The sequence below is a fragment of the Lepisosteus oculatus genome, chromosome 3 (genome assembly GCF_040954835.1).
Source record: "Lepisosteus oculatus isolate fLepOcu1 chromosome 3, fLepOcu1.hap2, whole genome shotgun sequence".
NCBI lineage: Eukaryota > Metazoa > Chordata > Actinopteri > Semionotiformes > Lepisosteidae > Lepisosteus > Lepisosteus oculatus.
The window spans coordinates 1,325,781-1,346,078 of NC_090698.1; the positions used below are offsets into that span (position 1 = coordinate 1,325,781).

General features: G+C 49.9%; 1 protein-coding gene across 1 annotated transcript; it reads right to left on the bottom strand.

The window, feature by feature from the left end:
* Positions 1 to 9,048: 9,048 nt before the first annotated feature.
* Positions 9,049 to 12,504, bottom strand: snrpd2 (small nuclear ribonucleoprotein D2 polypeptide). The gene is made up of 3 exons (XM_006627617.3): positions 12,357 to 12,504; positions 11,301 to 11,480; positions 9,049 to 9,659 (listed from the first exon to the last, which is right to left on the bottom strand). Coding segments are annotated over exons 1-3 (357 nt in total). The 5' UTR covers positions 12,359 to 12,504; the 3' UTR covers positions 9,049 to 9,484.
* Positions 12,505 to 20,298: the final 7,794 nt, after the last annotated feature.

A 20,298-nucleotide genomic window follows, 5' to 3' on the forward strand; every position in this document is an offset into this window, starting at 1 on the left:
TAAATGGATTTGGGCTTTAAATTCCACAGAAGCTGTACGGCACACCAGATGCTCTACGGAGTTTCTGAAATTTTATCTTTAGCAGGAGAAAGCCAGACTTAACTCACATTAAGAAATGGACTACACCGTCACAATAAGTATTTAAATTATAGTCATTCGGAGCATGACTATTGAGAGCTTTATCCTTCAGTGAACACATATCAGAGGACACAATTGGCAGCTGCAGGGAAGTGCATTTAAAACTCAGAAAAGGCAGCACTTCTTAACACAACGAGTGGTGGGAGTGTGGAACACGATGCCCAGCCATTGTTGTTGACGTTGATACACTGGCTTCTCTCCAGAACATCTGGATGTTATTCTGGAATCAATTAGCTATTAGCAAATAGCTCGTACACGGCAGCCAGACTGTTCCTCTCATTGACAGGATGTCTTCTGTTCCTATTCTTGAGCAGAGGTACCTCAACATCTGTTCTAAACTTCACTGGAAGCCAGTGCAGTATACTGAGGAGGGGAGTTAAGTGCTGACGTAGAGTATGGATTCATCACACGTCACAGTGTTCTAGACGTACAGAAGCCTACTCGGTGCCTTATAAAGTATTCCAGTAAGTATTAAATATGGCCCGTGTCACTGTTTCAGAATCAGAGAAGCAGAGTAGGGTCTTAATCTAGCAGTGTCATCCTTGGAGTGCTCCAAATGTCAACTGCATATGACAACACAGTCATGAGTAACTCTGAGGTTTCTGACTCTCATCAACACTTAATAACGGCAATATTATTGTTTTTCATCTCACTGGTATCGTAATTGGACAGTGGCGCTTCACGGAAACAACAGTACAGCAGACGTTGCATCATTATATTAACCCTTTATTTAGTGAAAGTAGCCAGATCTTTCTGACAGCAGTTTGTAAGCAGTTACTGAGGAGTCACTGCTTTTCACACGTGAATATAATCAAGGTATAAGCCAGATATATTATATTCCCATATCTGGAAGACGTGAATTTTCGTTCATCGGTAGCTTTTACGTATTCCAGAAGGACTTGCAACGTAGACCAGGGTCAAGAGAAACATGCGGCTCTTTGTCGGCAGAGGGCAGCACAGCTGTATGCAGCAAGCACGTGAACGCGAAGGAACCTCTCGTTCTGTAAGTGCGTGCAGACGGCAGCAGTGTGATAAAAAGCTCTTTAAATAACCGCTTCAGAAGCAATATAAATTGCATCACGCATGAAAACTAACAGAAATTTAGAGAACGTTTTCACCTGATTTGCAAGGAAGCCCACTAAGAATCAGTATCCTTCCCATTAAAAATATTGAAAAACGGAACAATTTCTGCAAAACCAATACTTTGTGGTCGAGAGGCGCGATGTATAACCCCTCACGCAGGCGCTCTGTGAAGTCCATCCATTCTTCCACACAGACACGGTGTCACTGGTGTTGGAGACACGCTATATCCCCGGCGGGAGACGGGCTGTCTCGCGTGGGACAGCAGAGCTGCTGGGTCAGGTCGGAGGCGACCGTGTCTCCTGGTGCCCCTTCCGGCCCGCCCGACACCCCGAGCGCAGACCTGCTTGGAAACAAACTGATAAAAGCCGGTCGGGTTTCAGGCTGGCGATCGATGCCGCTCGTCAGCCGCGCGCCGGTGTGGGTGTCAGCCCCGGGCTCGCGTTGCCGGCACAGTATCGACGTGTTGCCGATCTCTATCGCACTTCCCCTGTCTTATCGGCCCCCGCTGCCTGCCCTGCTGCTGAATAAATCATGACCGCTTCCTGTCGCATCCCTTCTTCGAAATAAATAAATAAGACCAAACGGGAGGGACAAAAGATCTTTCAGAATCAAATTTAACCTCCCCAGCCAAGCGCACCCGTCCAGACTGAACCTGCTTTATAACATCGTCCTTCTTAACATCCAGTTTAGAAAGAAGCTGTTACTCCCCGGGACACGCAGGACGATTCACGGACGGGCTAAAGGAACTGAATCTCTTTTGCCCCGGCAAAGCAGAGATTGCGACTCTCGGTACAAATCTTTAACATCCAGGCAGAGTACTGAGAAAGTCAACCCCTCCCCTGCCAGGCTACTGGCGCAGTGAAAGAAGACTACAGGAGGAAAACAACAGGAAGCACACTCAGCACTGGGAAATAACAGGCGCTTCTTTACTCAGAGAGTTGTGGGTGTCTGGAACAACCCACCCCGGCCTCGAACGCTGTTGAGATCATTAACCTTTTGATGACCAGACAAACAAAACGTGCCAAACTTACATTTATAACCTGCAGGAAATAAACCGAATGATGGCCGAGGGGAGATGGGGAGCACAGCTATCATCTGCGCACATAAATGACTAGCAATACTAGATCGCAGATTGCTTCTAAAAGTGCTTCTAAATTCAATATTCTTAATGTTCAAAGACACAGAGATGTTACCCAGAAGCCCTTGACACAACTCTGCCCACAGTCGCTCGAGACTGGGGTTGTCATAGCCAAGGAGTGTGAAATTGCTGATGTTGATCCGTCAGAAGAGCAATAAAATTGAAGCAAGAACAATAATAACAGACCAGTAAGTCAGACTTCTGTTACAAATAAGGTGTCACAAAACGACTGGATTCTGGATCGGATCAATTAGCCCTAATTAATGGCCCAATTGCCCAGGGGGCAAGATGAGCCTCCTCTCGTTTGTGACCTGTGGAATAAATAAGCCTGAAATTCCCATCAGGCTGATGTGATCGGGTGAATGACCTGGAAACTGGGGCATGCTGGCAAATACTGTATCAGTGACAAGATGACAGATTTGGAATAATAATGCCACTGCTTAGTCTTAAAAGTATTGTAATTATGTAGCACACATAACATAACATCACTTTATTAGCTCTATACGATTTCTTGCAGACCCCAGCTTGTTCTCCATGAGACACACAGACAGGGGGAGAAGCTTGGGGTCAGAGCGCAGGGTCAGCCATTGTACAGTGTTCCTGGAGCAGCTGGAGTTAAGGGCCTTGCTCAGGGGCCCAACAGAGTGGGATTCCTCTGCCGGCTGTGGGATTTGAACCGGCAACCTTCCAGCCACAGGCGCAGATCCTGAGCCACAGAGTTTCCTCCCCTTTCCTTTTTTCACAAGTGCCACGACTCAGGGATGCCTCCTCTTCCCTGCCTGGATGGCAGAGAGGGGGCAGCCGCTGAGAGCAGGAAGATGGGGAGAAAGCCAGGCCAGCCCCAGGCTTCAGGAGACTTCAGAGGCCTAGGTTTTAGGAATGGCTTGTTTTGAACACCGGTGGAGAATCTCCTTCTCTGGACTGAGAGCAGTCACTGAACAGCAGGGGTTGTGATATTTCCTGAAAGTTCCACAGAATCAGGTTCAATAATGAGCAAGTGCTCCAGACCAACTACTCACCCTGTAGTGAACAAGCCTCCCCTCTCCCTTTGCAATCTCAGTTTAAGATGAAAAAGGTTTCAATCCTTCATCCTGTGTGTGGCACTGCCCTGTAGTGCCTGCCCTGGGTTTGCATGACTCTACAGAGAGAGCCAATCTGTTGAAAAGTAGATGGTGAAACGACTCACTCTGACCTGGGTCTTGTACACCGTTGCCACGTCTCAGCTGTATCACACTTAGCCTGTGGGACTCAGATGGCTGCGCGACGCTCTTTTATGTCCCCCTGCACGTTGTTCCCAGGTGGCTTCAAGAAACCTTTCTGGCGTTTTCTTTTCCTGGAACCTCAGGTGAAATAATTTTAAAAGCCAACGGAGAAGCATGAAAACAAAAATCGTGTTATAATGAAACACTACAACAGAAACTAAACGACAGGCTAGAAAAAAACATAGAGGGCACTTTCATCAGACATTAGTGACAAAACTAAAACCTGGTGTTTATTCTGAGATCAGGCGAAAGCTGTGAGACGTTTCTCTGTACGGTGCAATTTCGCACTTACAGCAGGGCCTCATGCACACAAAACATGAAGGAGACCCGACAGATAACACCTCCCAAACTCTTGAACCAGGAAGTGCACGTCCGAGGGCTTGGCATGCCGTGCGCCCCAGACTGGGGCTGACGTGCCTGTGTGTATCAGATCTCTCCCTGCCAGTGTCAGACAATGAGCTATTGTGTGCAGACTACATGTCCCTGGTGTTTCAGAGCGCAGCCCTGCACAAAGCAGTAAACACATGTCTGCACTGACCTCAGATCCGGGAGATTAATTTAAGCAGTGGTGCCAAATTGCAGCTCAGGTGGACTGAGCTTATCAGCAGAGGGTGCCACTCCTTCTTTCCCACCAGCCCGTGTCCCGTTTTTGATTGAGTTTTTTTTAATTAATTTCAAATTGGGAATCATTTAGCTCCCATGGTGCTGAGCCCCAGAGAAAGCGGAGGCCCGCAGCCCTGACCCCCTTTGAGGTCAAAGGTCACCGTTTCAGCACATGTGGCCAGGCAGCAAAGGGAAACCTGACATGACAGCAAGGGGTCTGTCCTGCATCGAACCTTTACATCATGACTCTCTCTCTCCTATTTGTGCCCCCAGAATTAGGACAAGTTACCCCTGCAGCTCCAAAACTAGACATTTCGTTCTTGGAAATCCATTCTTGCAGGAAACAACAGCTCTTTCAGGAACGCTTGCCAGTATCCGTCTGGAACAGAACATCCTGCCCAAACAACGCCCTTGACGGAGCAGTCGTGACGGAGTGAAACACTGGAATTATTTGCGATTCCTTATTTAAAGAGAGCCGTGGCTACACGGCGCTTTTGTCGGCAGTTGGTTTCCACGCTGTGGCGCACTACGCGGCCGTTACACCGGACAGCCCAGCACGCCTGAGCCGACATGACTCCAGTCCCGCTGCTGGAGCTGCTCCTGCGCCACCGGCCCCGGACAGGGGAGCAGCGGGGCTGCAGAAACACTGACGGCGGGGGGACCCGGCGCAGGGACGCGCCGCGGAGGGACGCGGGAGCGCGCCTCAGGGAGAGTGACGGGGCACGCGGAGCAGGAGCTGCACCTTGAACGCGCTGGATGTCTGAGACGGATTGAGTTTCACGCTCACAGGAAGAAAAGCTCCCCTTTCTCACTATAAAACCCCAAGCATCGGGGTGATGTTTCCTCGAGCCTGAGTGATATATGCCCTCCATATCCTTATCAGGCCAGTGGGGCTAGGCGCAAGGTGCTGAGGATGATGTAATGGGGCGATTAGGCTTTGAACGGAGGAAGGGGGGAGGGCGGCGAGTTTCACAGAGCGAAGTTCTCCGAGCCCCGGGGGTACAGCTGAAGGTGAGACGCGGACCTGCACGCCTGGCAGGTGGGGGGGCCGAGTCCTCGAGGCGCGCACGTGCGCGCTTCGTCAGCGGCTTGTGTCGCGCGGAGAGCCCGCTGTTTTGGCTCGGGAGGAAACGGTTTTGGACATTAACGTCGTTGTTTTCGGAGAAAAAAAAATATTCCTTTTAATTGGAAAATTCTACCTAAGACGCAGAACGGAACTTATTCAGAAGATCAAAAGAAACACAACGTTGTGTTTTCTTTCTTCTCTTTTCCGCAGGAATCAGCCTTTACTTGCTCCTGTGCAGCCTAGGCGTGCTGACGCAGCTCCCCACCTGAGGTCGGAGGTCACACAGCAAGCTCATGAGCACGCTGTCCTGCAGTCGCTGAAGCTCCAAAGCGCTGTGCGAAGGGCACCTGTGTGATACAAGGATGTCGTTGTTACAAGACGGTGGGGCTTAACAGCATGGCTGGGCAGCTTGTTTCAGACTCCCACACCCCTTTGTGTAAAGTTGGTCTCAGTTGCAAATGCAAGCTCTACATTTGTATCTCCTGGTTTGTGTTTCACTAGCGATTCAGTGAGGTGAGTACTCTAATGCCCTGAAAGGATTTTGAAATGTTGAATGGCTTCCTGGTCTTCTCTGCCCAAGCCTCAATAGATCCTGTCTTTCACCTGCACGCCTATCACTCCTCTCTGTGCTGGTTCCACAGCTGCAATCTCTATTCTGGAACTGGCTAGAGTGGAGAAAATGCACTGACACCGCGCAGTGATCTGCAGCTCTGTTAACTGACAAGCACCTTTCTCAAGCACAGAACTGTCAGATTTTTTGCCTGGCTGGAGAGGAGACCACAGATTTCAAACCCACAATTTGTTATGACGGGGTGTCTTAGAAACAGTGTGCTGTATAGTGGAAATCCTGCTCCATGAGAAACGTACACAAAGCTAGGCATGAAAACGGTTCCTCAGTAGGCTACGACTCCAGCACCATAAAACAAGTTCCTCCTGAACTCCTGTACCCTCTTCACAAGAATCTCCTCATTCCCACAAGGCAAACGACTCTACAACCTCCTCGAGAAGGGCAATTAATTAAGACAGGTTGTCTTTTATTTTTTTTAATGTAGCTGTAAGCAGAGCTCCTGAGCAGCTGGTGACCTCTGACCTCTCACGGCTGTCATCACACCCTGACGGGTGTGGGCTCAGGTTACAACGACAAACATGTCTGCAGCCTTCGCCAGACACGAGCCACGAGAGAGAGGGAATGAAACGGAGAGTCGGACAGAAGGAGGGAGGAGAGAGAGTGCAAGAGCACACCCAGACAGCACTGAGACTGTTCAAGCGCAAGAGCAGGTCAAACGCCAGCCTTGCATGTGACATGGCGTCAGGCTGTGCTCAGTTTTATTCAGGGTATTTTGCCGCACAACATTTTTGTGTCGTCTGTAACAGGTGTACGATGGCTCAAAACTGTCCTTTCCAGGATGTTTGGCCCCCTGCTTCATTCCTGATGACTTGTTTTGTCATTCACATAGAAGATGAAAGAAAAAGAAGCGAAATTAAATCACAGACTGGTGGCACTGTGAAGAGCTCAGAGGTGTCTGACAGTTTGGATCCGTCGGTTTTCCCAGCGGAACAAAATACCTTTGAAGAAGAGGAGGCTGTTCAGCCCTTTCAGCTCGTTGGGTAGTTTGTAGCTCATTGATCCGTGGTCTCGGTCTGCGTGTACCACACTCCCACCACTCTTTGTGTAAAGATGGGCTTCCCGTTCTTATTAGAGAATCTCACCCTGCCATTCATTGAAAGAAGACCGGGAGCAGCTATTGGAGATGTTACACTAAAGGTCCACTTTCAGCCACTGTGACCCACACTCCACCCCCACACTGTCCCACACCGTACAGAAACCAGCTTCCACATCCTCCATCCAGGGGGTCAGGACATGCCACCGAACCAGATGGCTCCCTCGCGCCCTGCCTCAGCCGAGCTTCGCTTGGGAGGGCTGTGATAAAGCGCCTGTCAGCACATCTGGCTGCATCAATAATTCAGCAGCCTTTTAAACGGCAGTTTGTTGCCGATATCGATCGCTCCCCCGGCTGTAATTAATACTTTAAGTAAATTTGTTTTTTCAGAGCACTGCTCAGAGGTGTCGGATTTTGAGTAGTCTGTAAAAACAGCGGTGTACTGTTTGAGTCTCACAGAGCGGGCTGGAGGCGGGGGGGGGCAGCAGTCACCCTCTGGGAAGCCTGCCCGCGCCAACTCGCCCCAGGCCTGCTCCTCGGTCACGCGTCCAGGACGACTGCAACGCCTCTTCCCTTCCGCTGGCTTCACTGTGTCAGCCTGGGCCGGGCAACACTCATCGAGCCCAACACTTAGAAGAGGAATCCAGCGGAATCTGAAGCTGAAGCTGAAGCATAGGGCACACAGGGGCTATCAGGCCCGTCCTGTCTCACCCTTGAGCGAGAGTCACCCCTGACTCCAGCAGCCAGTTACGCCCTGCTCCCTGGGAGCTCCTGGCCACGTTCCACAAAATCGGCACACCTGGGTTCGAACCAGCAACGGCCAGAACACACCCTGCGCCCCTGGGCCTGGTGTCGGAACACGCCACCCGTCAGCGCTCCCCCCCCGGGGGTCCTGCTCAATAATTCATGGCGAGGAAGCGTCTGTGGATGAGGTCATCGTCTCCCGACAGCCCTCCCGGTCTCCGTGCTGGAGGCTCTAGCGCCTGCTAGAGTCGACTCCGCCCTGCCAGCGTGTGAAGATGTGCTGCACACACACAGAGCTCAACCCCTCAGCCCCGTCCCTCCCCTCTATCCCTGCGGAAGGCAATCCCGAAGAACTGGGACATTTGCAGTCATCTATGCAAAAGTATAATAAGACATGTATATACACGTATATGTGTCTCTAAACTGCAGACCAAGGCTTCTCAGCTCTATTGTGTACCTTCTGCAGCAGTGCCACAGCCCACTGGTGGAGAATCGCTGCCTTCCCCACGGCCCACGTGCCAGGGTACTCCCAGGGGCAGGAGTGGATGAGCCAGCGGGAGAGAGAAGCGCAGCTAGAGACAGCACTGGTTCTGCCCCAGGCAGCCCCTGAGCGCCGCCCACCTGGGGGCGGAGTGGAGTAGCAGTGTCCACAGCTCTCTGGACACTGGACAGTTGAACTCGCAGATGAGCTTGTCGCTTGGACTGGGGCTTCGCCCTCTCTGTCAATAGAGAAGGGCACTAAAAGGGAGTCTTTGCACACCAGTGTGTTCGGGATTTTCACTCCAGGATTGTAAGTGAAGCAGTACTTATGGGGAGGCAGGACGGGGATCCCCTATCGAACAGCAGCCACCCCCATCGCTTCCTTCTGCTGTACTGTACTGCTACATTATACTGGAGCTGAAGACGGGGATCCAGGAATAACAGACCTCCTCGCACTCATCCCCAGGGCAAGCTCTGCACTGATAACATGCAATGAAAGCGATGTACTGCTCGTTACAGAAGTAGCAAGTGATGGGGCCTCTCTGCTAGAACACGCTTGGAGCAGCAGCCAAGACTGGAGTCCCAGCTGGAGGATTGTGGGTTTAAATCTCAGATGAGACACTGTTGCTGCACCCTTGAGCAAGAACCTTCCCTCAAACAGCTCTAATAAAATACACAGCTGTATTAACGGGTGCGAATATAATTCACTTTGGATATCCGAGTCGGCAAAACATGTAGCACGTCCTGCATTGTTTGTGACCAGGACTGCAACAGAGCAGACGTACTTTACAGCCTACTCACAGAGTTTGTGTTCTCCTGAGTTCTGCAGGTGCACGGCAGCAGAGGCGATGAGGCTACAAACCAGGTCCTGTAACAAGCTTGCCGAGTCATTTTAATGAACCGTTAAGAGACGTTTCAGAAAGAAAATATGATCAGATGCAAGAAAGTGACCAAGAACAAAGATGCGTGAATAATATTTTTCCACCAACTTGTCAGGCTTTTTTCTCCAGAGCCAAAATAGTCCTAAAATGCGGAAAAAAAAACATGTTGGGTGATATATTCGTCCCACGTCCCAGATTAATCTGGCCCAAAGCAGGAGAAACGCGTGTTAAAACTGGAGTCTGACCAAAGCTATAAAACACTGGAGTGACCACACATGCAGATGACAATGGTGGACATGTTCATACATTAAAAACAAACACTTGCTTTGTCTGTACATACATTTATTTTTAAAAAAAAATCAACAATTCAGGAAAAAAAAAACATCCTAAACATACAAAACGTACCCCCTTCCAAAACCAAAAGAAACCTATTTTCCGGTGATGAGGGGGTTCCTCAGCACCACGATGACCGAATCACCCCGCAGGAACATCTTGGAAATGTAGCGGTCCTTGTTAACGGGCTTGGACTTCTTCTTTCCCTTGCCGCTCTTCGGAACCTCGGTCCACATCTCCTTCACGTTCTCCAGCACCATGTTGCAGTGCCTGCGAGGGGGGAGAGGAGAGACGGGGGTCAGTGCGGATGAGGCGCTCTCCCGGGGGCTTCGGAGATGCTGGTCCCTCCACCCCCCCGGACGCCAGGAGAACACGAGTCTGGTTTCAGTGTCCATCATGCGGGCCTGGTCGCGTGCGGTGTGACCTTGCAAACCAGCAGGAGCACGTTGGTAAGCTGATAAGTAATGTCCACATGAGACGCTCTCCTCACGCCAGCTACAGGCCTTGGGACAAATTCCCCTTTCTCCAAAGAAAAAGGATCAAATTACAATAATTTCTCAGTGGGGAATATCAATCTTTTCCAGTTTGTTGTTGACCAAATAATCTTAATCCAATGTACACTTACAACACACTGAGGACTGGAGGATGATTTTGTTCCAGTTAATAAACTCAGACCCATCTCCTCTGGTATCAGCCCACCTGAGCTCTTCCTCAGCATCAACAACTCATAAGCATTCAGGTGTTTGGATTTTAAGCAACTGGACAATGAGGACTTATTCCTAACGTGCTTTATAACAACAAAAAATAAACCATAAAATAAAATATATACCATATAGTTAATTCCAGCAACAGGCATGCAATAGTTTGGTAGTAAAATTGTGGAGGATTTGGTTTGCTAAATACAGCACAACACCCTGAGAGGTTTGAAGAGTCAGAATTTATTAAGCTCTGGAATTGTCACCACCTGACTTAGATTAACGAGTCAATTAGGTTCAATTCACGGTTTTATTTTTCCAATCTGTTAAATTCAGCAAGTAAATAGTGACTGCACTGAAATCAGCAGAAATATGTCGAGTTTAAGTTTGTTCGCTGCAGAGGTTTTGTTAACTTATTTTCACTTAGAAAATGAACAAAACACGTAATGTGGCCTGGGGCGCCCAGATGTTTGCATACAACCGTATAAGGTTAAACTTACAGCAGGGTATAAATGCAAGCAAGGAGGGGGTATTTCTCCTCCAGGGCTAGGAGCCACTGAGTTACATCAGCGAGGGAAATAAAAGACACGACCGTCTTCCAAGGGAAAGGTTATTACCACAGCTGCCTGTGACTCCCTGAACTAGGGCAGAAAATAACAACAGGGTGCCTTCTTATTTCAGCAACAGGCGCGATGGGACACAGGCACCTCTGCCTGGGAGTGCCAGGAGCCCAAGGAGGTCTGTTATCTATGCTATCAAGCCAGCAGTCAATAATAACCATCCTGACTGATTCGGCATCACAGAATAAATGGAAAATTTGTCCAGAACGCCGGGGAAACACCCTGGGATCTTTAATGACCACAGAGAGTCAGGACCTCGGTTTTATTCATCTGAAGGATGGCGCCTTTTTTACAGTATAGTGTCCCTGTCACTATACTGGGGCATTAGGACCCACATGGACCGCAGGGTGAGCGCCCCCTACTGGTCCAACCTCTTCCGGCAGTAAACAGTTTTTCCCCGGAGTCTCCCATCCAGGTACTGACCAGGATGACACTGCTGAGCTTCAGCGGGCTGCCAGCGGGGAGCTGCAGGGTGATAGAGCTGCTGGCCATCCTAGTTTAAATCAGCCATCAGTTACACAAAAGGGCTGGCGGCTGCCTCCCGGAGGAGCCGGGATGGGGGGGTGTGTGCGGGACGGGGCGGCGGCGGCCCGTACCTGTCGAAGGCCTTAACGCGGCCCAGCAGCTTCTTGTTGTTGCGGCAGTTGATGAGCACCTGCGTGTTGTTTTTGACCGACTGGGTGAGCACGGACAGGGGCCCGGTGTTGAACTCCTCCTCCTCGCGCTTCTGCAGCTCCTCGGGGGTCATCTCCGACTTGGGCTTGTTCAGCAGACTCCTGCCCGCGGGAGAGAGAGAGGGAGAGATCAGAGGGGCACTGCGCTGCACTTAACGGCCAGGCAGAGAGACAGCAAGACCGGCACTGTAAAAAAGCTCCAGAGGGGATCTGGGCCAGCGTGTGAGTTTAACTCTCGCCTGGGTCGGCACATTCCACACATCCCTGACTTCTCTCTGGACTTCAACCTCAGATTACCGCTCCTCTGGATACCTCCTCACTTGCCCTCTTATTATTCTCTTCACAAACCAGTTGGTCCATAGTCATCCTCCTTTCCTCTTCCTCCCTCACACACGAGGAAGGCTCCGCAAGCGAACTGTTGGGATTTTCTATTTTCCAGATTGGGACTTCTTTACTCCGTTTTGCAAGAAAAAGGGTATGCATACCGGTATTAAAGTTTGTTCGATATGTGTTTGTTCACTACTAGTTACCAAACGGCATCTTCCGTGACACTGTAGAAACCTGCAGCCGAATATACAGCCCAGGAGAGAGTAATTATGAGGATCGCTCCCAGCCAATTAAAGTCAAACTGTTATTTAAAGTTTACGTTTGCGAAACGACTACCGTGAACACCCGTATTTCTATACAACCGTGCTCCGAGCTCAGCAGTCTCGGCCCCGTTGCTAAATGCAGGAAACACACGACCGTAGCGCGTAGGTCAATTCACAGCCGAGGAAATGCAAGACTGTGGGCATTACATGATAAGAAATTAAAAAGAAAACACCCCACGCGGGATTTGAGAACCACGATGCTTGACCGAAAACGCGCTGCAAGCTTTAACAAAGGCGCCGGCCGCCTCCATGGGCTTCAAACACGGCGACGCGGTTCACATTAACATCCGTCCCCGACTGAATTTACAACAAACTACTGCTTACTTACATGTTTTTTACTTGGCGATGTTAATTATAAGACGAAATGTTTACTGTGTTGAAAATAATTCGCCAAAAAACAACCCCTCTTCCCACCAGCGCAAGTCCACAGAACTACCGTCCGCTCCTTCCACTTTCTACAAGCGCTTCCGGGTTACCACGCAGGCGCTCTGCACACTTCCGTTCGGAGGCCGATCTCTCGCGAGCGCACGGTGCCCGTCTCTTCGCGCACGGACTTGGCAGGAGCCGTGAGTGTCACCCAGAGCGTGTCATCCACAGCAACGTTTAAAGACTGTAGGCTTGCAAAACTTTGTTAGTCATCTTAGATTAATAATGTGAATGTTAAATTTAAGGAGCTTGTTATCATGTTATGCTTTTCAATATGTAATATCGAAAAATATTTATATTTAATGTTGTTAATAATAGGTAAATATCACATTCAAAAACAAAAAGGACTAATGCTACCCCTCCTCTAATGCTAACAAGCCCAGAATGCCATATCACTTAAATTACAATAAGTACGTGAAAAATAACTCCGGCAACATATTGTTCTGTGTTTTTTCCACTTGACTTTTTTGGGTACCCTTTCTCCTTATATGTGTTATTTGATGTTCATTAAAACTTTGAAAAAATGTTTTTCTTTAATGATGTTCATTAAAACAATGAAAAACACACATGTTTAGGGAGACACTTAAATAAAATATATTTTGTCCAATTTTTTACTAAACTAGTAACCTTTCTACTGTTTAATAAGTATTTTGTAATGAAGTGTGTGATGAATTCACTGTCTATGGTGGTACAGTCAGTATTGCTCCCTCACAGTGCTGGGCCCCAGGGTTCAGTTCCAGACCTGGGGTACTGTCTGTGTGGAGTTTGCAAGGGTAAACTCCAGGTGATCCCGTTTCTTCCCACAGCCCAAGGACACGTTGGTAGTTAATTGGATTCTGGGAAAATCAAGGCTGGTACGATTTTGTCTGTGTGGCTCAGTGATGGACTGGCATCCTGTCCAGGGTGTTCCCTGCCTAGTGCTACTGCTTCCTGGTCCCAACTGATCCTGAATTGGATGAAGCTGTCAGAAAACGGATGAACAGAAAAATAAGTATCAGGGCTGTACACAGTGCACAGATTAGTTTTGATAAAAATAACTATAGCTTCCTTGCAACATCAATAATAAATGCATTTGTTTCCTATTTTGTGATATGTTCAACAATTTCCAAAACACTCCATTTTATGGTAGGCAAGACAACTTCCAAATGAAACAAAAGCAGTACACTGCAAGACATATAAACCGTAATTGTTAACTCAAACAACAGCACACAGAGATGGCTCTTTAGGAAACACTTTTTTGGTGTTTCCATTTCCTCTCAGCTCTCAGAGATGTTCAGGCTGGATGAGTTGTTGTCTGTAACTGTCCCTGTGTGCGCGTGTGGGCGAGTGGGTGTGTGATATCTGAGAATGTCTGATCTTCTGCATGTGGTCTCATCTTGCATAATACAATTGATGAAATGTCAAAACCCACTCAGCGTTCATAAAATGTATTCAGTTCTGATCACCACACAGAACAAAAGAACGTTATCATTATCACAGTGCAGAATGAGCTCAGTGAAGAGTGACTAGAATGATTCCTAGTCTCAAGGGATTGTCCTAGACGTGTTCAAGGAACTAAATCCCTTCAGTCTAGAGCACAGGAAAATCAGATGCAATTGGTGTTTAAAATACTAGAAGATCTAAAGATAGGGTCAAATAGATTAGAATAATCCAGAATAAGAAACTCTTCTTCAGCCAGAGTGATGCAGATTGCTGAGGCCCAGACTCAGAGGAGACTTCATAAGAGGAGGAGCCCAGAGTTTCTGATGGACAGCTCAAGACCGTGCAAGAGGTCCAGAGGGGAGAAGGTAGAACAGAACAGCGCCCCTCCTTCCTACTGCGCAGGCGAGGGAGGGAGGGGCGGACTGGAGCGGGAGGGGGCGAGGCCGCACACACAGGTGTCCCTTTGTTGGGAGCCGGAGAGGAGAGGGAGATGGGTATCTGTGCTGGCTCAGGAGCCGGAGAATGCCCTGCCATTGTAAAGGCGCAGGCAGAGGCCGCTGGGGATTGGCTTACTGGCACGAGACAGCCCGGCGCCTGGGGGGCTGCCCAGCGCCTCCCCTCCCCTCCCTCGCTCACCCTCTTCAAACGCGGAGCTCGTCTCCGACTGCGCGCCTCTCCGGTCTCCCCGTGCTGCCCAGAGCCATCGCAAGAGCTACCGCCTGCAAGATCCCATTGAACAGCACAGGAGACAAAAAACCACCGCGCGACCACAGGAGCAGCTGACTGGCCTGGTAGAGTGGACATCAAAAAAGAGCCACATGAGAGCTCTCCGAGCCCTTCGGCAGCCTGCTGACTGCTCAAGGGGTGTGTGACACTGATCCCAGGAAGCTCAGTGTCTCCCACTCTTCCCATCACCCCTTGCAGGCCTCCAGTGTATGCAGAGCCTCCATGCTGTCCGTAAGAATTCCGCTGGCCCGGAATGAATCACATCCTTCATTCAGCCAGCAGGCAAATATTACAAACCCGAAGCGCCGGGAACGTTGCGTCGCATTTGCAGGTCGTGTGGCACCCTGCCAGCGGCTGTGGAGCTGGCAACGTGTCAAAATCCCACCAGTGCATTATTATCGAACAAACGTGTTGAGAAACTCAAAGCTCCGTACAATAGCCCAGGTCAACACAGCACGGCGACAAAGGAAAGGAGTAAAGCAGCACAGACTGATCCAGTGAGACCAGGAGTGCAGACGCTGAGGGGAGGTGATGGGTGTTTAAGCCACCAGTGGCAGTGAATTCCACAGGTGCAGAGCGTCCTGTGTGGGGTTTGCGATGTGCAGCAGACAGCAGCTTTAGTGTTTGCCTTCGTCTCTTGATACAGCAACCTCAGAAAAATGGCAGCCTTGTTTCCATACGGCTTTCAGACCAAAAAAAAGGAATTCCCATTTCTGAGCGATCCATCACACAGCTTTCCAGGAGCAGAGTCCTTCCCCCAGGTTTTGCGTCAAACACACTGTTAGACCCTCATGTCCATATGACAGCTGGGCAGCACACTCAAGCCTCCTTCTCCTTCCCGCAGGGGAGAGAGATCACAGTGAAGCCTGAAGAATCGGGGTGAAGGTGTGGCAGAGCAAGGTGGAAAACCGTGCCAATTGGCCACATCTGTCATTTTACTGGGGCTCCAGTTCTCCCTTGTAGGGCATCTTCTCCCCGACAGCGCCACCCACTGGTTCTCCTGCAGTCTCTGAATCCGCTCCCGGAGCAGGTTGAGCTTCTCCAGCACATTACTCATGGAGGCTTCTGATAATGTGGGTGTGTTTATGAGCAGATTAACTTACGTAAAGGCAGGTTAAGAAGTACCGAGCTATTAAACCTGTTTTTATCTTCATTGCTGACAGCTATTCAGGCAAACTCATGACCCCTGATTTAGGTATCTAGTGCCAGCAGCGGAAACGCAGTCTCTCTCTTCTCCTGTGCTGGAGGTCTGAACCAGCGGCACGCTGCGCCAGCCTGGCCTGGCCCTGTCCTGTCCTGTCCTGTCCTGGCTCTCTCCAGGCCCCATGGGCTGGTCTGTCCTGTCCTTTGGGAGAACAGTGGGCACAACAGATGCTCTCAGGCGCCGTCACAGCAATCCGGCTGCAGACCAGTCAGATGATGATTTACAGTCTCCCACATCAGGACAGTGTTGAGTAATTAGCTCTGTACGACAGCAGCTCATTATTTATCACCATGATTAATTGTCGACCAGCTCAAATTACTGCAGCCTCGGGACTTTGTGGGTTTAGCTCACCCACAACCTCTCTCTCCCTCTCTCTTTCATTCTCCATTTCCCATTCACACTCTCTCTCTCTCAGTGCTTTGTGAATCTCCTTCTCTTCTATCATTTATAGAAACCTCTCAGCCCTGGGCAGACAGTGCAGGTGGTTGTAAAATTCTGCCGATGCACAGTGTGTCAATAACCATGTTTTTCTTCCTCCCACTAGAATCCATTCTCGTTCGATTCTGACAGATCAGAGAGCCACATTGACAACATCAGAACTTTGCTGTGAGTCGGAGAGCTCTCTGAGCTGCTCACCAGCAGATAAAGCAATGAGCTGCAGGCAGTAACTGACAGCCTGTTGACTGGGTGCCAAGTCTGTCCTCAGCAGCGTCTAGCTTCCTGTGCTTCTCTTCAGTGCTGTTTGCAAATCTTTCTGACAAAAAAAGGTGAGAAAAAGTTCATCCTAAACAGACAATGACCTCATCCCTCTTTGTAACAGAAGAGGCGAGTTTATGATCTCACTATCTCTAAAACAAAGTGAGCGACCTGTTCGTGTCAAAGTCTTTTTCTTTTTGGGGAGCTGGAAGAGTGTCAAAAGGCACGGGTTCTTTGCAGGGTAACAAAAGGTGCATTGCATGTCAGCTACATGATGGCCTCAGCTTTTCACCTCCTCGAGATACTGCTGCAGGCAGAACTGCTGGCACCCTGTTTGTGAAAGAAGGACATTTCCTGGGCACCATCCCCAAAGACATTGGGAGAGTTCACACTAAGGATTCTTCAGAATCCACAGGGAAAAACGAACTAGAGGACGCAAGCACAAACTCGAAGGAAGTGCATTTACAACTGAGGACAGGTGACATTTCTTTGCACAAAGATTAGTGAGAGCATCCAATACCCTGGCTTCATTCAAGATACATCTAGACGAGAACTTCAGATCAATTACCTACTAACATGCAAGTGAGCTAGATAGGCACAATTTGTTTTTTAAAACTGTCTTATGTTATCAAAGCACTTCCTATAACTGTAGGTTGATCTATTGTAAGTCTCCTGCTCTTGAAATCACTCCAGAAAAAGATGCGCATTCAGTATCTATTTGGCAGTTGGACTCAGCTGGACACCAACGGCTCAGACCAGCCTTGATGAAGTCTGCCGAGCTGCTGTCCGCTCTCCTTCCTCGATGACTGGCAGACTGCAGCGGCTGCCTGCGTGTGCAACCTGAGCCAGGCCTATTAATGTAATGGTGCCCCCGGGAGAGCTAACCACTAACCTGGGAGAGGGGGAGTGCCGTGAGTGCGTGAGGAAGAGGGGACAGCGAGGCGCGTGCTGGTCGCACTGCCACAGCGCTCACACACCACCTCAGCCCCTCACGCTGCCTCTGGCCACTCCCACGCCCAGGACAATCTGTTTGGACACATGGAGGCGAATCACAACTACCAATAATCCTCACACTTAAATAGCACTTTTCTGGACACTCCACTCAAAGCGCTTTACAGGACATGGGGATCCCCTCCACACCCACCAGTGTGCAGCCCCACCTGGATGATGCTCCAGTCCTCTCCCCACACACCAGCTCTCAGTGGGGAGGAGACAGAGTGATGAAGCCAGTTCAGAGATGGGGGTTATTACTGTAACGAAAGCGTTCTTTCAGGACCCTATGCAGACAGCAATCCAGGGTAGAGTGAGGAAAACACGGGGAAAAAAGCATGCAGGGGTCAGGAATGAAAGCAGGGGGTGTGTCCATGGTGCCCTGGTGTTCGGGGAGGTGTGGCCGAGGCAAACTGTCCAAAACTGAGTCCAAAGGGAAATCTGAGAGGAGGCAAAAGTCCAGAGCCGGGCGGTCCAGCCGAGAAGGAGAGGGAGATGCTGGGGTAACACCCCTACTCTTTTCAAGAAACACCCTGAGATTTTTAGTGACCACAGAGAGTCAGGACCGCGGTTTTACTTCACATCCAAAGGAAGGTCCCTGTTTACAGTATAGTGTCCCCGTCACTATACTGGGGCATTAGGACCTACACACCCTGCAGGGTGAGCGCCCCCTACTGGCACCTCTAACACCTCTTCCAGCAGCAACCTCAGCTTTCCCAGGAGTCTCCCATCCAGGTACTGGCCAGGCCCACACCTGCGGAGCTTCAGTGGGCTGCCAGCTGGGAGCTGCAGGGTGACACAGCTGCTGAGAGGTCTGTGTGTGTAAAAGCTGTCTCTCCTGTGCTCCAGGTGCCCTGACATCGTCACGAGCAGCGGCAGGTGTCTCAGACCAGTCTCCCGTCAGCACACGAGCTCCGGAGGGGAAACTGTGGCAGCAGGGGAGACAGGGGGTGAGAGCCTGTCCGGATACTCTTGCCCGGAGAACGAGCAAAGCGCTGGAGCCTCAGGGCCGTTCAGGTGTTCACTCAGGACACAGAAGGAAGGGACGGCTTCAGAACTACTGAACTATTTCACCGTGAGTCTTTAGACACTCATCGCCAAGTGACCTTGGGGCTAGTTCCACACTCCCGCAATCCTTTGTGTAAAGACATGCCTCCTCTCCTCAGTTTTAGCCGTGAGGCAGACGGACGGTGAAAGGAGCTCATCAGAAAGCACAGGGAAGAGCTTTGGCTCGCTGGAAGTATAAAGGGTTTTGAACTAAGGAAAAGCAGAAAACTGCGTGCGAGGCGCTATAGAGAGAGTGCTTCTCGCCGAGACGAGTGTGGCGAATCTGGGTGCTCTACAGCAGGTACCCGACAAAAACAGCGCGTCAGCAGGGGGAGATAAACACAGAAAGCGAGACTTGGAGCATGAGGAGATAAATTAGGCAGAAAGGCAGGACATCCGATACCGTGAGCAAGATTTCCTAAGTGCTGGGGAAAGTATTTGGAGACGCGATCTTAATGGAGTCAGTAAACTAAAACACAGGCGGAGCAAGCAACTCTATACAGCCTGCAGGACCACCGAACGAAATGTACTCGGCTTCCGTGTAAAAAAAGCTGCGAACACAGTCTGGGCACTTAAGGGGATCCGCTGGTCCGTGTTTCCACAGGGTCGTTGGCCACATTCAACCTCGTCCTGCGTTTAAGTGCTTTAAGTGTGTGTGTGTGTTTCAAGAAATACCTCACACGCCTCTTCTCTCGTCAGACTCCGCCTCCGCCAAAGGCTGATCTTCTCTTCCGAAAAAAAAAAAGACTCGCCGATCACAGCAGGAGAAATGCGACAGGTCACGGGCAGCCTGGTAGCTGTAGATCAGTCCCGGGACCCCCCGAGCGCTCTAAAGCGCACAAGGATTTGGGCTAAAACCGAATACAGTACACGAGACCCGGCGCACAGGGCCCCGCTTAGAAGAGTCAACAGGGATGGGGCCCCCTCCGGGTACAACCCTAAAAAAACTTTATTTTACTCCGATCTTGCGCCTGTGACCAATCTGTTTGCTCCCAATTGGAACGGAGCAACACCTGCTCCGGGTGTGGTCTCGGTCTCGGAGAGCTGTGAAGGATGTAGGTGTGAATTTCACGCCTTCTGCTGCAGAAGATAAGCCTACACCATAGAGCACAGAGACGGAGAGCCCGACCCGGCCTGCCAGGCGCATGATGAATGAGTGCTCTGTAAGCACTGAGGATCACTCCTCCACACGGAGAGGGCATTTTAGGAAACAGTGAGACAAGTGAATGATTTAGGTTAGATACACGTGGATAATAGTAACATTTCGAATCGTATCCGTTTATTCATGAAAACAAAAGCGTGCACCGCGCCCTTTTCCACCCATGTGTATCGAAAACATTTCCAAATATTACACTTTGGGTCTGTTTTATTTCAGAGTAAAAACTCGCTCGCTGGAATCTTTAGCCGAACGGCCGAAACAAAACGAAGCGCACCTGGCCTGTCGATAATTTAGGCCGAGCCTCCAGGAAATGGTCTTGAAACAATTAATTCGATTAATTAACGAGCTGTCTCATGAGGGGTGGCGGTGGCGAACCTTTAGCCGTGAAGCAGACCCCCCCCCCCCTGCAGAGGGCTAGCTGTCACGGGTGACGTGGCCGTGGATTAGACGAGACGCTACAGCACGAGACCGGCTGCACAGTTGCACAGTTTACAGTCGAATTGACCAGAACAGAAGAAAAAAGTCATTTTTATTTAGAACCCGCTCAGCCATCGGTCATTGTCGCTGTTGTTTTTTTTAATAATTATCAGTAGTTATTTA

Excerpts from the sequence above, each read along its gene's own strand:
- snrpd2 (XM_006627617.3), bottom strand. Across the intron at positions 9,660-11,300 it reads CGCGTTAAGGCCTTCGACAG|GCACTGCAACATGGTGCTGG; the intron begins GTACGGGCCGCC and ends CCCCCCTCGCAG.